The sequence below is a fragment of the Carica papaya genome, chromosome 2 (assembly GCF_054855325.1).
Source record: "Carica papaya isolate Zhongbai chromosome 2, ASM5485532v1, whole genome shotgun sequence".
Taxonomy (NCBI): Eukaryota; Viridiplantae; Streptophyta; class Magnoliopsida; order Brassicales; family Caricaceae; genus Carica; species Carica papaya.
The window spans coordinates 4868421-4885719 of NC_142310.1; the positions used below are offsets into that span (position 1 = coordinate 4868421).

General features: G+C 34.3%; 2 protein-coding genes across 3 annotated transcripts; both read left to right on the forward strand.

The window, feature by feature from the left end:
• The first annotated feature begins 217 nt into the window (after positions 1 to 217).
• On the forward strand, positions 218 to 3873 carry LOC110823823 (subtilisin-like protease SBT4.8). Its single transcript, XM_088213761.1, has 10 exons — positions 218 to 375; positions 465 to 556; positions 660 to 750; positions 872 to 929; positions 996 to 1233; positions 1431 to 1953; positions 2057 to 2337; positions 2448 to 2559; positions 2697 to 2910; positions 3198 to 3873. The coding sequence occupies exons 1-10, from the start codon at positions 292 to 294 to the stop codon at positions 3713 to 3715; spliced, it is 2211 nt and encodes a 736-aa protein (XP_088069887.1). The 5' UTR covers positions 218 to 291; the 3' UTR covers positions 3716 to 3873.
• Positions 3874 to 4091: 218 nt separating this feature from the next.
• On the forward strand, positions 4092 to 8392 carry LOC110823803 (subtilisin-like protease SBT4.3). Of its 2 annotated transcripts, XM_022054285.2 has the most exons (10): positions 4092 to 4233; positions 4321 to 5174; positions 5278 to 5372; positions 5489 to 5580; positions 5842 to 6079; positions 6232 to 6754; positions 6875 to 7152; positions 7255 to 7366; positions 7466 to 7679; positions 7773 to 8392. In XM_022054285.2, the coding sequence occupies exons 2-10, from the start codon at positions 5091 to 5093 to the stop codon at positions 8294 to 8296; spliced, it is 2160 nt and encodes a 719-aa protein (XP_021909977.2). In that variant the 5' UTR covers positions 4092 to 4233; positions 4321 to 5090; the 3' UTR covers positions 8297 to 8392. The 2 variants fall into 2 exon arrangements, with proteins under 2 accessions (XP_021909977.2, XP_021909990.2); XM_022054298.2 differs by lacking the exon at positions 4092 to 4233 and having other exon boundaries at positions 5129 to 5174; positions 5457 to 5580.
• Positions 8393 to 17299: the final 8907 nt, after the last annotated feature.

Sequence of the window (17299 nt, forward strand, 5' to 3'; positions counted from 1 at the left end):
CACCACCTTGATCTTCCTCGTTTTAGAAAACATAAAACAAAAGAACAGCGTCGCATGACGATGAGTTGACTCTTCAGCTCCACTCAGGAAAGAAACAGAAAAAGAAAAAGACTGATCTTGTCTACGAGACACCAATAATTTTCTTTTTGTTTATATACATACACACACACACACACGCTCAATGAGGTCATTAAGCTAGCGTAATTTTACGTAATCACGAACGCTAAGGAGGCTGCCTATAAATGGAGCTAACCAGGGAAAGTATTTCAGCAAAACATCTCTAACTCAACAATGGCATCCACATGTTTACTTCTGCTGCTCACATTCTTCTTCTTCTTCTTCGTCTTTCCAGCAGACGCAGAAAGTCCTCGACAGGTTGTCTGAGAATTCTCATTACAAATATATGTACAATATTACATACAATATGTAAAGACAGGTTGGTTAATTATATGTACGTGTCACAGGTCTATATTGTCTATACAGATGGTGGGTCTGCTGGTAAGTATGCAACCAGCTCCGCTCATTTGGAAATTCTTGAGCAAGTTCTTGACGACAGGTATTACGTAAAAACGATTAATTAATGGCGATTTACTTTGTTAATTGCTAATTTGAAGAAACAATTTTGGCAAATTTCATGGGTTTGAATAAAATTGTCGCAGTAATGAGGCTTCGGAATCTCATATTTATAGCTACAACGAGATATTCACTGGATTTACAACAAGAGCAACCAAAGCAAAGAAACAGAAACTGGCCAGAGAGCATATATATATATATATATATATCATATATAATTTAAGTTTAACAATTGGAATTTGATAATATAAGTCGAGCATATGTATCAATGATCACATAATAAGCTCTGGAGTTACAGCTACGCTCTTTGTCTTTTGCTATCATTGGAACAGAAATCTTCACTCTGTTTTTCCTCTGTTTTTACAGAGTACTGAACATTCTTCCCACTACAAAATATAAATATATATATATATGAATTGCAGGTGCGCAGAATGTTGTGGCTGTTTTGCCAGGCAGAAAATTTCAACTTCAGACTACTAGATCATGGGATTTTCTGGGGTTGTCCACCACTGTAAAACGGATTTCCCAGGTTGAAAGTAATCTGATTGTTGGAGTTTTAGACAGCGGAATCTGGCCAGGATTAGAGAGTTTCCGAGATGATGGATTAGGTCCTCCTCCAAAAAAATGGAAGGGGGTCTGCCACAACATAACCTGCAACAAGTAATTCTTACAAACGCAAATTATCCATTTCTCAAGCATGACTTAATTATCATATGACTGCAACTAAAGTAAAAGTAATACAGAGAGAGAACATAAAGAAATTTTACGATAATGGGCGATCAGAAACCTATTTTTGGACTGTAAATTCTCTGAATATGAGCTACGAATCGAGAGTTTCTTGTTGACGAAAATTGCAGCAAAATAATAGGAGGAAGGTCGTACTACACCGGAGACCAACCTCTTGCTGAGGAAAGATCTGTGATTGATACTGATGGACATGGGACACATACAGCCTCAACTGTTGCAGGCATGGAGGTGGGGAATGCAAGTTTTTTTGGATTGGCAAAAGGAACTGCCAGAGGTGGAGTTCCTTCGGCCAGGATAGCAGCCTACAAGGTTTGCTGGAAGACAATTGCAGGAGCCACATGTGAAGAACAAGATCTTCTGGCGGCTTTCGAGGATGCTATCAAGGATGGAGTTGACATGTTATCAGTTTCCATAGGTTCAAATGAGACTAAAGAATACCCTATTGATGGCCTTGCAGTAGGATCTTTTCGAGCAATGAAGAAGGGGATACTGACATCTGCAGCAGCAGGGAATTATGGGCCACATCCTTCTACAGTCACAAATGGTGCACCATGGATTTTGACAGTTGGAGCTAGCAGCATTGATAGAAAGCTTCTGGCGAAGCTTGAGCTCGGAAATGGGCAAACGTTCATGGTAATTAGTTAACTTCTATTTCATGGTTGGTACTTCTCTTCCTCAATAAAAGATTATGTCTTAGAGTCACGCTATGTTTAATGTTTATAACATTCTGAACCAGGGAGATTCAATCAATTTCTTCCCAACTCAAAGATCTTTCTATACAATTCAGCTAGGAGAAGATGACAATCAAAAAATTTTGATTAACAATTCAACAAAAAGAAAGAATGTGGTTCTTAAATCAATCAAATCGGTACTGCTTGCAATTAAAGTTGGTGCCCGAGGAGTAATCTGGGATGCAGAAGAAGTATTCGTAAACCAAGCATGCCAACTTCCTCTACCCGGTGCCTGTCTGAATACAAGTGCAATTAACAAAGTGAAGAAATATGTGATTAAAACCAAGTAAGAACCCCTAATATATGTAAATATAGCATGTCTTGAATCATATATTATGTAATTTTCCCCCACAAACAAATAAAAGAGAGCTCTTGGTATATGTTTGATTTGAACAGAAATCCAGTGGGGAAAATATATAAAAGCATAAGCGTTCATGATCCAACAGCTCCATTAGTAGCCTCCTTCTCTGGCAGAGGACCAGTTAAAGTTACTCCAAACATTCTTAAGGTAATATACAGTTCATATATGCTTAAAATTAGAACAGAATATCTACCAAGGACAGATTTCATCTGCATCAAGAGTATATTTGGTTTAATCTACACATAATTAATGAATCCTAATACATTAACATTTGCTTTTTGCAGCCAGACATTACTGCTCCAGGGGTTGATATCTTGGCTGCTTATTCTCTGAAAGCACCTTCAACAGATTTCCCAGATGAAAAACGCCATGCACCATTCAAAATCATCTCAGGAACTTCCATGGCATGCCCTCATGCAACAGGAGCTGCTCTTTATGTTAAAACATTTCACCCTTCATGGTCTCCTTCTGTCATTAAATCTGCTTTAATGACAACAGGTAATTCACACATGTTCTTCTAAAACTTAAGAAGGATCACTGCAGGTTTGATCAAATTAGACTTTACCTGTGGATGGATTATACATGTCAAATGAATTAATTCTTTGGGTTCCAAAAAGGACTCAAGTTGCTTATGACCAGTAATTTGAGTTTAGAGGAAACAATTCTTCGGGTCAACATGTTATTATTGTAGGGAGGAAATTTGAGCTTAAGATGTTATAAATGGTATTAGAGCATGTGCTAGCTTGCCAGTCAGTCTCTCTAGTAATTTTTTGATCTTTTTTCAGCAACTCCCATGAGCGCTAAAGAAAACCCAGATGCTGAATTTTCTTACGGATCCGGCCACATAAATCCATTGAAAGCACTTAATCCAGGCCTGGTTTATAACACAACAGAGATAGACTATGTAAACTTCTTGTGCAGTGAACTTCCTACCAAAGTGGTGAAGCTCATTTCTGGAGATGATGTCGTCAACTGCTCAAACAGTATCAATGCTTACGAGATGAACTACCCTACAATGTCTGCAAATGTAGAACCAAAGAAGCCTTTTACTGTGAAATTTCCGAGGAGAGTGACAAATTTAGGACAGCCTAATTCAGTTTACAAAGCGACTGTCCAGTCACCTTCTGGTGTCAGGGTGAGCGTTAATCCGGAAGTCTTGGCATTCAAATCCCTGGAGCAGGAATTGAAATTCCAAGTGAGAGTCTCTGGTGGGAAACTTGAAGCTGGTGAAAAGGTCTCTGCCTCACTTGTGTGGTCAGATGGAAAGCAGAGTGTTAGAAGTCCTATATTTATATATGCCTAATATTATTCAACCAGTTGTAATAATATTATGGGTGATTTGTAAGGGTGATATGTGCGTAATATTTTTAAAGCACTTGATGGAAAAAAAAAAAAGCTTAATAGGTAAATCGTCCACCATCGGACGATAACAAGTATATAATAAAATCTGGTTCCCCTGCATTATTGTCCTCATCCTACAAATATCCAACAGTGAGACATTATAATTTCAATAAATATATATTTTTTTAATATCATATCATAAAACAATATATGGATATTAAGGTCAAGTTTAATCAAAAAATTTAATTTAATTTCATTTAATCAGAAGCAAAAGTAACATTTTAATTTCAAATTGATTCCATATTCAATTCCTACAGAACCATAAAAGAAGGAAATTATCTCTATCACCCTCCAATTTTCAGTACTATTCTCCCTATTTTCTAGCCACCTTAATTGAATTTTCTGCAAACTCCAAAAGTAAAAGATGCAGACATATGTATCTACGCGTACAGAAACCAGAAGATAATTGATTTGGCGTTTGTAATACTGATTTTTGTTTTTTTATTAATTTTTTATACTTTTAATTTAAATCTGGTTCCATATGTTAAAATTTAAAATTACGTGCAGATATTGGGGTCATGAGTGGAGCAGTAATATCCATCAAACAAATGCTCAAAATCACATCGGCTTAGATGGAGATCTTAGTTGGTATTCTTAACTTGTGCTCATTGGTTGGTTTGCTTTTATCCGACAAGATCTCTGATCTCATCGGCCGGCTTTACACCGTTGTCCTCAACGTTCCTGGTAGGCGCAATCCTGATGGGATTCGCACCCTCGCTTTCGTTCCTCATGATTGGAAGAATAGTTGCGGGCATCGCGCTGATGATAGGTCTCGTTTACGTGGCCGAGTGCTTTCTCCGGCTATGTCTCGTGGCTTGCTGTTGTCGTTACAGGAGATCTTCGTCACCACTGGAAGAAGAAGGGCAGGGGAGTGCTTTGGAGATTTTGGGAAATTAGGGTTTCGTAGTGATATTAATAATTTTCTTATGATATTAAAAAAATAATAATAATAGTACGGATTCACAACTTGAAAAAGAAAAAAACTATTAAAATCCCCGAAGCCTAATTTTTTCTAATTCCCCAAAGCAACTGCTAATATAGTATTTTGCTTATTAGCTTAAATAAAACCCAGAAAATTAATCACCCCACCCAAAATTTTTGGACATTATAGACGACTTTAAAGCAGAGGCCCTACTCATAAAGATAGTGTTCTGAATTTTTATATCCAAATTTATAGCTAGCTTAATTAATTAAAATATCTAGTACTGTAAACACGATAAGAAGAATTATAAATAGCAGCTAACAAGAAGAAATGCAAGACAAACATCAAGTTTACAATGGCAAGTTTTCTTACCTGTAGCTTGCTTTTGCTGCTAATGTTCTCGTTTTCCTTCCATACAGAGTCGAAGAATTCTCGCCGGGTGAGATTAATGCTAGTGATGAGCAACTTCTACTCTATGTATTGTGTATAACTATATGTATGCATTAGATTTGATTAATACCTATTTGAGGTTATGTATATAGGTCTACCTTGTCCATATGAAAGGTGGCTCTGCTGATAAATATGCAACAAGGTCTTCTCATTTTGAAGTTCTTGAGGAAGTTCTTGACGGGGACAGGTAGCTGTATTATATATGTTTTAGACTCTTAATCAATTAGATTTGTTTATTGTGATGACTTATTGATTATATTAATTATAATAGTAAGTTTCTACCAATAAAATTTGCAAGAGCAGCACAGTTTCGGAATCACATGTTTATAGCTACAAAGAAGTCTTCACCGGGTTCGCAGCCAGACTCACCGAACAAGAAAAGGAAAACTTGGCAAGTAAGCATGTTACAGACATATTAACACTTGAATTTGGTAGCTGTTCCTGTTCTGGTTTAAATTTATTTTGTATATACTAAGTACATCAAGTCTTTGTTTAATATACATTTAAAGTAAATAGTCTTGATTAATTTTTCTCGATTAGATGACTTGTACTTTCTCTTTTATTTATGAAGTGTGGATTCGAGTTGGATTATACATATTATATGTTATCATTCGTAGCTAAGTCTCTTTATTTACCAGAGCCAAAATAATTTGCAGGAATGGACAATGTAGTGGCTGTTTTCCCTAGCAGAAGCTTCCAGCTTCAGACAACCAGATCATGGGACTTCTTAGGATTCCCAACCACTATAAAACGACTACCTGAGCGCGAGAGCAACCTGATTGTAGGTGTCTTTGACACCGGAATTTGGCCGGAATCTGAGAGTTTCAAAGATGAAGGGTTTGGTCCTCCTCCTAGGAAATGGAAGGGAATCTGCCAAAACATAACTTGTAACAAGTAAAAGTCAACCAAACTTACAAAGATGTGCATCCAGTTTCCAATTTAAAAATTTTCTGTTCTTTAGCATATTTTATCAAAGATTAACATAAGTTTTCAATATCTCATAATCTTCCTGTAAAAGGTAACCCAATTTTGTGAGAAAATTGCAGCAAACTCATAGGAGCCAGGTTCTACTACACTGGAGATATAGCTCTGGCTGAGGAAAGATCAGTGCTTGACATTAATGGACATGGAACTCATACAGCTTCCACTGTAGCAGGAATGGAGGTGGAAAATGCAAATTTCTTTGGACTTGCAAAAGGGACAGCTAGAGGTGCAGTTCCTTCAGCTAGGATTGCAGCATACAAGGTTTGCTGGAAAACAATTACTCATGACACATGTGAAGAACAGGATTTTCTAGCGGCTTTCGAGGATGCAATCAATGATGGAGTGGACATGATGTCGATTTCAATTGGTTCAAATGAGACCCAGCCGTATGTTAAGGACACACTTGCTATAGGAGCTTTTCGAGCCATGAAAAGGGGCATATTGACATCTGCTGCTGCAGGAAATTTTGGTCCTGCTCCATCAACAGTCACCAATGGAGCACCCTGGATTTTGACTGTTGCAGCAAGCACAATTGATAGGAAACTAGTGGCCAAGGTGGAGCTTGGAAATGGACGAACATTCATGGTAGTCTGACAATATGTCAAATTTTTGGAATAATTTATATCAATTATTTAACATGGTATCAGAACCTAATATTTAGAATTATATTTGGATGCTAAAGCTCACAACCATGATTTGAATTAGGGAAATACCATCAATGGCTTCCCCACACAAGAATCTTTTTTCCCGATTCAATTGGGAGAAGACGGCAATCACAACCATCTCATTGACAATTCAACAAAAGGAAAGAATATATTTGCCCATGCAACACTTACAGTGATTCTTGCAGATGATGTTGGTGCTCAAGGAGTAATTTGGAGCAATGATGCATTTATATTTCAATCATGCCCACTTCCTCTACCTGGTGCCTGCATGTCCACAAGGGATGGTGAACAAGTAAAGAATTATACAGAAGAAACCAAGTAAGAAGAGATTAGAAAACTTGTGTTGAATATCTTTTTTATTAGAAATTAGAAGAAAAGAAAAGAATTTTGTTGGTATGAGAAATTTTTTATTTGAAACAGAAATCCAACAGGAAAAATACATCAAAGCATAGGCATTCATGATCCAAAAGCTCCCATTGTAGCTGACTTCTCAAGTAGGGGACCTGTTAAAATTAGTCCAGACATTCTTAAGGTACAGGGTATCTATATATATATATACATTTTCTTTAAACCCATGATTAATTTTGTTTTAATGAACTTTCTTGAACATTACATATACAAATATTTGTAGCCAGATATTACTGCTCCAGGAGTTGATATCTTGGCAGCATATTCCCTGAGAGCAAATCCAACACCTTTCCCAAATGACAAACGCCACTCACCATTCAATATCATCTCTGGAACTTCCATGGCATGCCCTCATGCAACTGGAGTTGCCCTCTATCTCAAGACATTTTACCCTTCATGGTCTCCTTCTGCCATTAAATCTGCCCTAATGACAACTGGTATTACCCTCTCCAACCAAGAACAATTCATATATATATATATATATATATATATTATATCTTTTGATGAGTTGATCAATTTTTCTTTTCCAGCATCTCCCATTAGTTCTAAAGAAAACCCAGATGCTGAATTTTCTTATGGATCCGGACACATAAATCCACTCAAAGCACTTAATCCTGGCCTAGTTTACATGACAGAAGAGAATGATTACATAAACTTCTTGTGCAACATTCTGAGCGATGAAGAAGTAGAGGCCATATCTGGAGAAAAAGTCAACTGTTTAAACAGTAGTACATCTGCAAAGGACCTTAACTACCCTTCAATGTCCGTTAAAGTGGCGCCATTGAAACCCTTTAGTGTCGTGTTTCCAAGGACTGTCACAAATGTAGGGGAAGCTAATTCCACCTACACAGCAAGTATCCAGTCACCTTCTAATTATAAGCTGAATATCAGTGTTGAACCAAATGTGTTGACATTCAAATCTTTGGATGAGAAACTTGGGTTCAAAGTGAAAGTCTCCGGTGGACCACTTGAGGTTGGTGACAAGATCTCTGCTTCAGTTGTTTGGTTAGATGGAAAACACAGTGTAAGGAGCCCTGTTTTCATATATGCCTAAATAAATTTCAAAAGAGTGCTTCTGGTTGGTGATTATGAAATTAATCATATTTGTAAAACTACTTTTAGTTATCAATAAATTATATGTATTATAAAATTGGAAGGTAGTCCCGTAATTAAAATTCATTACCTAATTTTTAGAATATAGAAATTAGCACATTAAAGACTTGTTCTGTCTTTTACCCAGGGGAGGAATCAGGGGAAGCTGCAGCCACTCCTCCTCTCCCCTCTCCAAAGTTTATTATTGCATTTATGTTGTATAAGAAATATTGAGTTTTGTAGTTGAATATAAGATTCCTTTTCTATCCACTTTTAAAAAAAATAAATAAATAAATTAAAATAAATATTTTTTTTTTTTCTAAAGGATAAGTCTAAATAGACAAATGACATCATATTTTTACTGTAGAATTGATGACTTAAATAAAAAAAATATATATTTATTATTAATAATAAAAATAATAAATATTTTTTTAATAAATTTTATATTTTATGAATATTTGTTAAATTATATATATATTATTTATAAATCAGATTATAAATGACAAGATTTATAAATAAAAATATATTATAAAAAATAGCAAATATTTTTAAAATAAGTTTTATATCATAGAAGTGCTTTTTAAAATTATATATACATTATTTATAAATTTTAGTAAACAACAAAAAGGTCTAGAGCATTTGTAATAACATTTAGAGTAAAATATAAAATAAAAAGATAATTAACATAAAACTTCAAATAATTTAGATAAAAAATTAAATAGGAATTTAAATAATCAATTTACTTGAAAACCCTACAATTGACTAAATTTCTACATTAACTCTAATAATTAGCACCGTCGTTTTTGTTCCTCGTGATTGGAAGAATATTTGCAAGCATTAGAGTCGGTTACTCGCTGATGATAGGTCTCGTTTAGGTGGTCGAGCTTTCTCCGACTATGTCCTGTGGCTTGCTATTGACGTTCCAAGAGATCTTCGTCATCATGAGTGTAAAGGCCCAAAGCTCTATAAGGGATTTCGAGTGTATACTCAATAATAATAAAACAATAGTAGTTAAATTTATTATTTAGCGGAAGCAATTAAAGCTTTAAGGTTATATTCCTTGTACATTTACTTAAAATGTCCAATAGGGTTATGAGAATGTTTTTAAAACTTAAATTGGGGGGGAGGGAGAGGGAACATAAAGAGAAAACAAATACGGTTAACCTCTACTCGACACTGATGAGGTGAAATAGGTAATTTCTTAACTGATTTTTTACTATTCGGGATCCGGATCTTAGTCATCTTGATCTGAAATGGTTAATAAGAAATGGGTGAGTTACACTAATTTAGTAAAAATATCAACGTCTCACCACTGATAAAGAAAATTAAAGGGTTGTAGAAAATATAAAATAACCAATGAAGTCCATTCGTAATAAAACTAGAATGCTAGTGTATTCATTATTCGTTTAACTGAAAACATTAATATTTTTTTAACTAACATGTAACTTCTCAAACGTCATATATTAAAATAAAAACTAGAATAACAATCTAACAGTATATACACTAAAAGACGTATAACATTTGACTCTTCGCTATTTTTCAAAAGTCGAATCCTTACTATGTCTAACACTACTCTTTCATTTTAGCTTTCCTTACCGGTGTCACTAGGGGTCCATAAGGATTATCACTACACATGGATACAAATACTTTCTTTATAATCAAATGACTGTTCCCATAATATCCCATCTAGTAACGGGCGCCACAACTAGAAACTGCCTCAATACCCTGTCTGGTTTGAGTGATACTTATAAACTCACCTTACTCGGTATGAGACTTTTCAACCCCTTACGACTAAAGGTAACATCTACGGTAGGGTTCACCCTATGTACTAAGTTCGTACACATTTTTTGATGACACCCAGTAAGCGCTTTAATTCAATAATGTTGGTTTACGCATGCATAATTTCCATTATTATCTAGCCATCAATAATGTGTAAGACTCATATTTTGCAAATACAAGAAAACAAAATCCATGCTTCAATACTTGTTAAGAGATAAAACTGTAAATAAAGATGGGGTATAATATCATAATAGAATAGGAACATCATGCATTGTTATAACACGAATAATAAAACAAAATGATCAATTAAGGTAGAGCATAATATAATAATGAAGCAAAATGAACTAAAATCCAACGATTCAAGAAACGTGATTAAAACGTTAGTTTTAAACTGATATAACGGAAGAAAGATGGAAACGAGTTAGATCAACTGAATAGGCCAAAAATAAAATAAAGTGTAATAAAATGAAATGAAGTAAAAATAAGCAAATAAGATAAAATAAGAATAAAAATAACAAATAGACAACACAAATAAGATAATGACAAACACAGACTGATCAGTTACTATCTCTATCGACAACCTGTATTTAATTAATCAAAGAGCCACCAACTATTTATAATTTTTTTATTTATTATTGATTCAGATTTAATTTAACCGTAACGGGGGAAAGGGTGAGAGATTCTTATCCTAGGTTGGTGTTCAGAATAATGACTTTTTTACTGCATTTTTTGACAGTTTTTGATTTTTAGATTTCCTAAGTTTTCCTGATAAGATTGAAATGTACGTTAAAATAGAGTGAAAATATGCGAGAAACGATGAAAAAGGACAAAAAATCTCACCGAGGATCAGGTTAAGGTTCCGGCACGGCACCGCGCCTAGTCCTCCTTCTCCAGTGGCTCTTCCTCTCGATCAGGTCGTTTTCGGCCGATTCTTGGTAAAAATTTGTTTAAATCATGGTTAGGAGGTGTTTCTCGGTGAAAGGAGGGGAAAAACATATGCTTACCAATAATTTCAATCCTCCAATGAGGCAGCTCAGCAAAGCTCTACCGTCCCTCCTTTGCGGTTTACGATTTTTCTCGATCACCCTACACTGAAAACGTGTTAAGTAGCTAAAGGATGGAGAAATAGGAAGAACAGGAAGAAAATACGTGCTTACCAGTGCATTTTAGGTCTCTAGTGCACCAACAACGACGTCTTTCGGTGGCTGAGCTTCTCTTATAGTCGCTTTTTGTCTTCTTCTCTAGCGAAAGGCATCGGCTACGATTTTGGGGGTTATCTGAAACGATGTTTAAATATCCCCCCCCCCCTCCCGATCTGGGTCATCCATTAGGGCCCTTGTTGATCATCCTCAATCGTCCAATCTCGTTTGTTAGGGAAACAAATTTAGGCCATTCGATTGAAGATGCACAGACTATTCGATCGTGCTTATCCATGAAATCAATCAAGACCGTTTGTGCATGTGGGAGTAGACACGGTCGTTCGAATGCTCAAACACACGAATCGCTCGCATGGCTCCTGCATGGAGCCTGTGTCAACGTGTCCGCCATACGGCGCATTCTGACTCGCTGTATTACTGGTGTGGTCGTCCTACATTGCCCATACTTTTTTTTTTTATAATTTGACCCCTATTTAAAAATTTTTCTTTTAAATATACCTCAATTTATTTACAGTTTTACTTTTTTTTTTTGTAATTTAACCCCTGTTTTTAAATTTTTCTTTCAAATATATCCCCATTTATTTACAGTATCACATTGCTTTCTAAAATTATTTTCAATTTCATCCAAAATACATATATTTTAAAAAAAATAATTAAAATTAAGCCCTACACTTTTTTATTATTATTTTAAAAATAAATAATTTTTTGATCTATTTTCTCAATTCTTTCATTTCGACATGGCATATTCCCTTGGGGTGTCGGAGTTACATTCGCAAGAAAGAGTGATGGATCCTTAAGATTGTGTATAAACTACAAAAAACTAAACATGGTCACAAGTGAGAACAAGTACCTCATTCCCAAGATTGATAACTTTTTTGATTAGTTACAAGGTGCTCAGATTTTCTCCAAGATCGACTTACATTTAGGATACCATTAGGTGAAGATCAAGGTAGAAGACATTCCTAAAACAGCCTTCAGGACCCGGTATGGGCATTATGAATTCTTTCTTATGTCGTTCGGATTAACTAATGTATCTGCAATTTTATAAATTTGATGAACATGATCTTCAGACCATTCTTAGACCTGTTTGTCATAGTTTTCATTGATGATATCCTAATTTACTCTAAGAGCAGAGAGGAATACGTTAAACATCTGACTCATGCCTTACAGATTCTCAAGGAGAAGAAGTTATATGCAAAGTTGAATAAGTATGGATTTTAGCTTGAGTAGACTTCCTTCTTATGACATATATTATCAAAAGATGGAGTATTAGTAAATTTCAACAAGATTGATGCAATAATGGGTTGAAAGTAGTTGACTTCAGTAAATGAAATTAGAAGCTTATTGGGTATGGTATGTTATTATCACAGGTTTGTAAAAGGATTTTCAAGTATAGCAGCCCTCTTGACATAACTCACGAAGAAAAATGTCAAGTTTGAGTAGAATGAAGAATGTGAAAAGAACTTTATAAAACTCAAGGAACGACTAACTACCGTATTAGTGTTGGCTCTACTGAATAGAACAGGTGGATATATAGTATACAGCGACGCGTCCTACCAAAGGCTAGGTTGCATTCTGATACAGCAAGGAAAAGTCATAGCTTATGAGTTTAGATAGTTGAAAATTCATGAAAAGAATTATCCCACCCATTATTTGGAGCTTGCCACCATTATTTACGCCTTAAAAAGCTGACGTCATTACCTATATGAGGAAATATTTGAAATCTATATGGACTATAAAAGGTTAAAATATATATCAACCTAGAAGGACCTCAACATGTATTAAAGGCATTGGATATAACTCCTTAAGGATTATGATTGTAAGATCTTGTACCACCTGGATAAGGGTAATGTGGTAGTCGATACTCTTAACATGAAGAATATATGTATGTTAGCTTACATAATGGTCTCTGAGTGCAGGATGATAAAGGTCACACAACATATACAACTTCAAGACTTGAAGATGGTCATATGTCTAGCTTACTTAGCAGTCCAACTTGAATTAATTTAGAGAATAAGGGAAGCTTAGCTGGCCGATTTCACTCTAACAGCTCTCAGAAATGATACAAAACATGGTTTAAATTCAGAGTTTCGAGTTTCTACATATGAGTTGTTCAGGTTTCAGGTTAGATTGAGTGTTCCTAGTAATAGTGAGTTGAAGAGAGATATCATAATAGAAACTCGTTCGAAGTTCACCATGCACCCAGAAAGCACCAAGATATACCAAAACATAAGGCCTGGTAGAGCGGGATAAAAAGGGATATTGTTGACTTTGTCTCTAAATGCCTCATGTGTCAACGGGTTAAGATAAAGCATCAATATCCAAGTGGGTTACTTCAACCACTATCAATCCCGAAATAAAAATGAGAACATATTACTATAGACTTTGTAATATGATTGCCTAAGGTAAGTGCGAGACACGATGCGATATGGGCAATTGTTGATCGACTCACTAAGTCCTTCCACTTCCTAGCTATCAGAATAATAGATTTCTTGGACAAGTTAACTAGAATTTATATTCAAGAGATAGTTAGATTGCTTGAAGTTCTGGTGACAATAGCATTATATAGGGACTACAAGTTTACCTTTAGATTTTAAATAAGCCTTCAATAAGCGATGAGAACGAAATTATCTCTTAGGACAATATTTCACCCTCAAACAGATGGGTAATCGAAATGAACTATCCATACACTAGAGGATATGCTCAAAGCTTGTGTTTTAAACTTCAACGGACACTGGAATGATCACTTACCCTTGATAGAATTCACCTACAATAATAGTTATCAAGCAAGTATCGGTCTAGTTCCGTATAAAGCATTATATGGTCGACCTTGTAGGTCACCAATCTGTTGGGAGGAAGTAGATGGATAAGAAATTAATTAGCTCAGATCTTGTAGATGAGACCATTGTAAAGATTGTTAAAATAAAAAAAAAATATTCAAACGACTCATAGTAGACAGACGAGTTGTACAGATACCCAAATGAGAGATTTAAAAATTGAGACAGATGATCGAGTTTTCTTTAAGGTCACCCCCTTTAAGGACATTACCAGGTTTGGAGATAAGGAAAAATTGAATTCTTGGTTCATTGAACCATTTGAAATTTTGAACAAAATAGGAATATCCACCTACAAACTAGCACTACCTCCATAACTATCCAGAGTCCATAACGTCTTTCATGTATTAATGCTACGTAAGTATAACCCTGATCTCTCGTATATTTTATCTTGCAAGTCACTTCCACTTAAGGAGAATTTATCTTATGAGGAGGTACCATTCAACATTTTAGACCGAAAGAGTAAGGTGCTTCGTAACAGAGAAATTCCCTTTATCAAAGTTCTATGGCAAAATCACTAACAGGACGAGGCCACGTGGGAGTTGGAATCAGGCTTTAAGGCTAAGTATCCTCAATTGTTTAACTATGGGGCAACAATTTGATGAATCAAATTTTCTTAAGGGAGAGAGTGTTGTAACATTCCGAACATGAAAATTAGGCTCGAAATGATGTAATCGAGGGTTATCCTCAATTGTTTAAAAAATAAATTACATCATTCCGAACCTAATTTTCGAATTCAGGATATTACAATGAGAATTGTTCATCACCACAAGAAGAAGAAGAAGGGTAGGGGAGTACTTTGGGATTTTGGGAAATTAGGGTTTCGTAGGGATTTTAATAATTTTCATTCATATTTATAACATGATATTTTAAAAAAAAAAAAATAGCAAGATTCACAATTTTTTTTTAAAAAAAAAAAAAAACTATTAAAATCCTTCGAGCCTAATTTTTCAAAATCTTCAAAGCACTCCCTTTATGAAGTAATATTCACTTAATAATTTTAACAAAAAAAAAAAAGAATTCAAATCAGAGATATTTTTAAAATACATAAACTAATTTAACTAAAAATTAAATAAGAATTTATTTAAACAAAAATTACTAGTACAAATACTAAATTATGATTTTTGCCCATACAGAAGCATGAAACGAGAATGCCAGAAAATCAACCATTAACAGTTTAAAATCAAAATATAAGTTAGGAGCTTTCATAGTTAGCTTCTTGCCCTTGCAAAGCATATGTATTGCTATTAAACTTGCTTATTAGCTTAAACAGAAACGCAGAAAATTAATCATCCCACCCAAAATCTGTGGACAATTATAGCGAACTTCAAAACAGAGCTTTAATAGGATCCCACTTTTGGGCTTACTCATAAATCCAGTTTTCTGAATTTTTATATCCATTTTTGTAACCAGCTTAATTAATTAAAATATCTAGTACTGTAAACACGATAAGAACAATTATAAATAGGAGCTAACAAGAAGAAATGCAAGACAAACATCTAGTTTACAATGGCAAATTTTCTTACCTGTAGCTTGCTTTTGCTGCTAATATTCTCATTTTCTTTCCATACAGTGTCAAAATGAGAATATTTGCAACAAAAGCTAGCTACAGGCAGTAAAACTTGCCATTGTAAACTGGATGAGGACTGGTGGCTATATTATATGTTTTAAACTCTTAATCAATTAGATTTGTTTATTTTAATGACTTATTAATTATATTGGTTATAATAGTAACTTTCCACCAAAAAATTTTGCAAGAGCAGCGCAGTTTCCCAATCACATGTTTATAGCTACAAAGAAGCCTTCACCGGCTTCGCAGCCAGACTCACCGAAGAAGAAAAGGAAAACTTGGCTAGTAAGTGATGGGTTTGGGTTTCCTCTTATGTGAAAAAATTTGAATCTTTTCGAACCCATTTATTTTATCCCATTAGGATTATTAGGGTTTTTATAATATACCTTTTTAACCTAATGAACAATAGAAACAAATTTTCAGCCATAAAAAAAAAAAAGAAAGAACAAAAAAAAAATTTTGCTGAAATATTACTTTCAACCTATTTCAGTTTTTTCCACAAACAGATAACTATTTTTATTTGGATCAGCCTAAAATTTGATGTGTAATTAGAAAACTCATTTTTCTTCATTCAAAACAGTGGAGATCGATTTTGGATAGTTGGATTTTCAGTATTTTCAGTTCGAAATTACCATTCATGTTTTTTCATCTCCGCAACGATTAGTTTGATTTTATCTGACTTTCGGACGGTTATTTGTGATCTGATGAGGTCAAAATTTGATGAGTATGTTCGGGATAAATTTTTCTTTAATCTAGACGGTGGAGATTGGATTTGAACGATCAAAACTCATCCATTTTGCATAAAAAGTAGCTATTTTTTTGTGATATTTCTTTATTTCTTTGTTTACCTCTTATTGTTTGTTTGATTTATTGTTGAGACTTTACTTGAGTATTATTATTTACAGCAACTAGGAGCTATCACAATAATTTTCAAATAAAGTTTCAACAACAAATCAAATATAAACAAGGGAATAGAGAAATATCACCAAAAACAGCTATTGTTCATACAAAATGGATGCGTTTTGACCGTTCAAATTAAAGAATAACTTATCCCAAACATGTTTACCAAATTTCAGCATCATCATACCACAATGATCATCCGATCGTTAGAGAAAATCAAACTGGTCGTTGCAGAAAATAAAAAATGTAAATAGTAACTCTGAAGTAAAAATACCAGAAATTCAACTGTCCAAAATCAATCTCTACTATTTAAAATGAAGAATAATGAGTCTTTTAAATATTTACCAAACTTCCGACCGATCTGACTAAAGATGACCGTCTGATAACGGAAAGAATTAAAACAGGATGAATGTAATTTTTCAGTAAAAGTTCTCTTTTTTGTTCTCTTTCATTTTTTGTAGCTGAAAATTTTTTTATGTTATTAATACTCAAAATTAAAATGACATATTATAAAAATTTTAATAATTCTAATGAGTCAGAAATAAATATATTAAAAAATATTTGAATTTTTCTACGTAAGAAGGAACCCAACAGCAAGCATGTTACATACATTAACACTTGAATTTGGTAGCTGTTCCTATTCTGGTTTAAATTTATTTTGTATATACTAAGTACAGCAAGTCTTTTTTAATATACATTTAAAATAATTAGTCTTAATTAATTTT